The 5,531-nt window shown below is 40.8% G+C and overlaps 1 protein-coding gene across 1 annotated transcript; it reads right to left on the bottom strand.

The window, feature by feature from the left end:
* Nucleotides 1–975: 975 nt before the first annotated feature.
* LOC113505243 lies at nucleotides 976–2,067 on the bottom strand. Its single transcript, XM_026887861.1, has one exon. It carries the CDS (start codon nucleotides 2,065–2,067, stop codon nucleotides 976–978), a length of 1,092 nt encoding a protein of 363 aa, XP_026743662.1.
* Between the last annotated feature and the right edge of the window lie 3,464 nt (nucleotides 2,068–5,531).

Below are 5,531 nucleotides of genomic sequence, written 5' to 3'. Positions count from 1 at the left end.
TGATGACGTGTGTTGTTTGTACAAAGTTAGTAAATTATTCTCATTTTCCTGAATATTTTTGATGTCCTTGTCGTATTTTTCAGCGTATCATTCATAAAGGACACCAAATAAATAATTTGCCACGTATCCAACACCGTCTATAATTCCTCTCTTCATGCGTCTTCCATGTTCTGACCGAAGTACGTCATTGTAGTGTTTTAACTCGTTCAGATCGTGTTGAAATTGAGAAGCAATTGTTAAAAGAGACACTTCCGTTTTGCAGAGGCTTGTCAGATAATTGACATGCTTTTCAATGTTTGCCAAACTTTGCCAATAAGTGGACATGTTATAATACCACCATTTTCCATTCGTCTTGAATTATTTGCAAATCGGCTATTTTGTCGAAGTAAATCAGTTTTGCAGAGTCCAGGCTTGTTATGTTTTGTATTTGTTGTGTTGATGGCGATATGCACATAACTAGAAACGTCAGCATAATGCACAAATAGCTTTGTAATGTTCGTTTTGAGCTTCCCTTTCTTCTAGCTGATTTATTTGTGCGTTGTTTATTAACGTCATTCGAGTCCATCCTTGGTGTTTCCGACTCAATAGGTAACCTTGACAGTTTAGTCACTGGCCGTTTCAGGTTCTTGTTATTTTTGGTTTTTCTGGGTGACTACTCGTACTCGACCGTCTGTGCCTGGATGAGTTTCGATGACCTTCCCAAGAAGCCACCTTGCAGGTGGTATGTTGTCCTCCTTCACAAGTACAATATCACCGATTTCAAGATTCTTTGTTGGATGCTTCCACTTTCCGCGTCCTTGTATTGTTTGTAAATAATCACTCGACCACTTTTTCCAAAAATCACGGTGCATCTTCTCTGTTAACTTCCATCTTTTTGTAACACTTCTGTTGTCAAGGTCAGCGGCTAATGGAGGTGACAGCACAGGTCCACCCACTAAAAAGTGTCCTGGCGTAAGACATTCGAGATCTTCTATATCACTTGTCAATGTTAGTAACGGCCTTGAATTTAAAATGCCACTCGATGACAGGTTCCACAAGGTTGTCCAGGAACTCTTTGTTTACATAGTATTGTAAAGCTTCTTTGCGTTCTTTTGTTAATGTTTTCGCCGCACCGACAAAGTTAGTGCCATTGTCACTGTATAAATGTTTGGGCGTGCCTCGTCGAGCACACAAACGTTTCAAGGCCGCAAGGAAAGCGGGTGTACTTAAATCCGAGACCAATTCCAGATGTATGGCCTTGGTCGCCAAACATATAAATATGGCGATATACCCCTTCGTTGTCTTGATGCCCCGGCCCTTGTTAGCTTTCACTTCTACTTGGCCAGTGAAATCTACACCGGTGTGCGTGAACGGGCGTGATGGGGTTACTCGCGGTTTCGGTAAGTCGGCCATCAGTTGACTGTCTCTTGATGTTTTAAAGCAGTGACATTTTACACACTTGATGAGCTGCTTTTTGACAGTGTTCATACCGCCAAGGATCCAATATCTATTTCGTAGGTGTGCAAGAGTCAATCTAGCGCCACCATGTAGTGTAGCTTCATGTGCTTGTTTGATTAACAGCTCACACAGTCGGTTCTTGTTTGACAGAATTATCGGATGTTTCTGCGACCTGCTTAACGCTGCATTTTCTAATCTTCCGCCAACTTTTAAAATCCCATCTTTATCCAAAATTGGGTTCAAGTTTAGAATTTTACTTGTTGAATGCACTTGTTTATGTTTCTGTAGAAGTCCAATTTCTTGAGCAAAGTCGCTAAGTTGTACAGCTTTCATAATAATGTCGTGAGCGTTTCCTATGTCCCTTGCTGTTAAGTGCGAAAATTCTTCCTTTGTTTCAGGTGTTTTTGGTTGTTCCGGTAGCTTGTTATTTTTCAGCCATTGCGGGCCCTCCCACCAAAGTGTGTGAGTTAGTAACTGGGAAGCGAATAGTCCTCTGCTGGCACAGTCTGCAGGATTTTCTTCCGATTTCACGTATTTCCAGCATGTTGTTCCGATGATTTGCTTTACTTGGGCTATTCTGTTAGCCACAAATGTTTTCCATCGACTTGGATGCCAACCCAGTACAACCATTGAGACATCTATCCAAATACCTTGACAGTCTGTACCATTGTTGACTCTATGACCTTTTTCATAAGTCGCGATAACAACAAGGCACCGCAAAGTTCGAGCCTAAGCAGAGATGTAGGTTTTTTAAGTGGCGCAAGTTTTGTTATACCAGCCACTAATTGTATGTTTTGGTTGACCATTTTGATCGCATGATCTACAATAGATAACGCAACCATATGCCTTTTCAGATGCGTCGCTGAATCCATGTAATTCCACGGACTGCGTTGTGTCCCCGATCCAGCGAGGTATTGTTATGTTTTGAATGTTTTGTTTGTCTTGTTCAAATCGTTCCCAATCCTGTTGTATATTTCCAGGAAGGCCGTCGTCCCAGCTCGTGCAAGACATCCACGCTTGTTGAAATAGGAGCTTTCCTTTTGTTGTTACCGGAGATAACCAGCCTAGCGGGTCATATTGTTTTGATAACTCCGATAATAATAAGCGCTTAGTGACAATTGCTCGTGAGTCATTTGTTTTTGTTGGATGAAATGTAAATTGATCTGTTCTTGGGTTCCAGGTAATTCCGAAAGTTTTGTTCGACTCCGCGTGTTTGAAGTCTAACATATTTAGACTTATCAAATCTTCTGTTAAGTTTTTAAGTATTTCAGGTGAATTACTCGTCCACTTGCGAAGTTTGAAGCCACCCCCGGCCAGGAGGTCGATCAGCTGTTGCTGAGCTTTCTGTGCTTCATTTACGGAGTTACTCCCCCCCAAAAGGTCATCCATGTATAGTCGATGGTTTAGAAGGTCAGCTGCTAGGGGATAGCTTTGCCCATCGTCCTTGACCAATTGTTTTATAGTTCGCATGGCCAAGAAGGGCCGTTGTTCCGTATGTTACTGTGCACAGCTGGTATTCGCTTATGGGAGCCGTGTCCGATGGCCGCCACACGATTTTTTTAAGGTGTTGGTCAGCTTCCTGGATGTTAATCTGTCTATAGAATTTTTCGACTGTGTAGACATACTGATATGTTCTCCACCCCAGCAGCAGTGTTTGGAGGTCTTGTTGCAGATTTGCTCCAGATTCCATGAGTTGGTTTAAAGTATAGCCTGTTGTTGTCTTGGCGGAGGCATTAAAGACAACTCTAAGTTTTGTTGTTGTTGACTCTGACTTGTAAACACCATGGTGAGGCAGAAAACAGCTAGGTTCTTGCGGTATGGTACACATCTTCATATGTCCAAGGTTCAAATACTCGTCAATAAATGTTTTATAGCTCTCAGACAGTTCCTGTTGTTTGTTGAGACGTTTTTCGAGTTGTTTGAACTGGGCGATCGCTTGTTGTTTGGATGCATCCCGGTTTTGTTCAAAGTTCGGTTTCATAGGAATTTTGACTTCATATCGTCCATCAGATCGTCTTGTTGTTGTATTTTTGTAAAGGTTTTCGCGATATTATTCTTCAGACGACAAAAGTTCTTGTTTGTTGTTTGTTATCTCCTCCATTTCCCAATATTGAGAAATTTCGTCCAGGTTATTGAGTATCGCATAGCAATTAAATGTTTTAAAGTTGCCTAGCAATACCCATCCGAGCTTGGTTTGTTGGGCAATCGGGGCTTCACTAGGCCCGCGTAAAATACCGTCCAAAACTATTTCGGCATAAGTTCCTGCATCTAGGAGGACATCGACTTCTCTTGATATGTTATAGTCGGGGTCCGCTAAATTTATGTTTTGCAGATATGGCCAGTGTTCTTTTTCGAAGGTGTAGTTTGGAAGGTTGCCCAGTACCTCTACCATGAGTTTTGAGCGACCGTGCTCGCTAGCATCTGCGTAAAAAATATCTATGACAAAATGTACAGCGCCCCTAGCGGTCACTTTACAAACTAAAATCGGTAGTATGAGTTGACAATTAAAACCTATCGAAACATTCAAAACGTCTTCGACAGCGAGTAGCGAGCGCGTAACGTTTTGCGGTGGGTTCTCTAAGAAAACGGTACCATGAGTCACAAATTTGACAGATGGTATCGACAAATACCATTACGATTGTAGTTAAGTAACTCACTTGCTAAACAAGGTGTGAAACGGTATTCGGTTTATAGTAATTGTTTAGTAATTTTTTGAGTATTTCTTGTGAGAATCATGTCGGCAAGAAAGTATTTAAAATCAAGTGGCACTAGTTAAAAGTCAATTTACATGGAATACACGCTGTCACTTTTTTACAATGAAACATACATAAATTCATTATTAAGGAAACGCTGGAAATAAGTAGCCTTCACAGAGGGCCCCACCCCAACCAATAGTTCATTAAGTAATATTACATTATATTAAAATATACTGAATATTTTATGCTCTATGTAGTTTAAAATTATTAGGATTATTCAAACACTAGTTGTAGCCCGCGACTCCGTCCGCATGGACTTCAGTTTATAGCGTTCGGTGGTCTCCGTTTCCATCAGGCTATCTGTCAAATTTCAATACAATCGGTTCAGTAGGATTGGCGTGAAAGCGAGACGGACAGACAGAGAAATTTTCGCATTTATAATATTAGTTTCAATAGATGCACAGTTTATCGGTATATGAAACAATTCAACAAAACTATCGCGATCAATCGCAAGATAGGTAGGTACTTCCCAAAGTTGCGCCACATAACCATTCCTGGGTACCCACGACACCGCTTTCAATTTAATAATGAAAAATTACTAAAACCCAAAAGAGCAAGAAGAAAAGTGTCCATCTATTTGTGATATCAAAAGAGTTCGTATATCTACATCAACCGCATAATTTAAAAAAAAAAACACTGCGAAACTTCAACGGCAAAGATGGCGACTTGAGCGGTTTGTTTTTTGCCATCGGAATTTAACGAAATTTTCCATAATCCGAAATCTGCGGATATATGTTGTCGACTCAAAATCAATATTTTTTTATGTTTTGTTATTCATATAAGGTTTCGATCGAGTTTACCGTAGACATGCATGAAATTTTTTATGTAGATTTGAAGCTTTTTCGGGAATATATATCTTACGCTTAACGTTAGAAAGAAACAACTACATTAGGCGTGAAGTTAGGCACGTTCGACAGCATGACAAGTATGACCACACGAATACTACAATAACAATCGGGCTCTCGATAGCGAGCGCGTCAAGGTTTTTTAAACTCATGGTATGAGTCCGATTGTAAACTATTCAAACCGCGTTTATACGCTATCGACTGTAGTAACGTCATTGATGTTTTCGATGGCAACTCATGGTAGAGGTGCTGTATTTTAGTCACAACCAAGGCTTCTGTTGAAAATGTGTAGTCGCCACAAATCGACTTGCATATAAGGTGCACGGTGCCGTGGCTCTGATTGACAGATACCCTGACCCCTGATACCGTTGCGTTTTGTTTACGCCGCTGCAATCCAAGTCGCTGAGCTGCAGCTTCCGTAATTAGATTGATTTGGGAGCCTTGATCCAGAAGGCATCTTAGTAGTACATAAGTCCCATCAGAAGCTCTTATT

The sequence above is a fragment of the Trichoplusia ni genome, chromosome 25 (assembly GCF_003590095.1).
Source record: "Trichoplusia ni isolate ovarian cell line Hi5 chromosome 25, tn1, whole genome shotgun sequence".
In the NCBI taxonomy this organism is placed as follows: Eukaryota; Metazoa; Arthropoda; class Insecta; order Lepidoptera; family Noctuidae; genus Trichoplusia; species Trichoplusia ni.
This window is presented reverse-complemented; position numbering and strand designations above follow the sequence as displayed.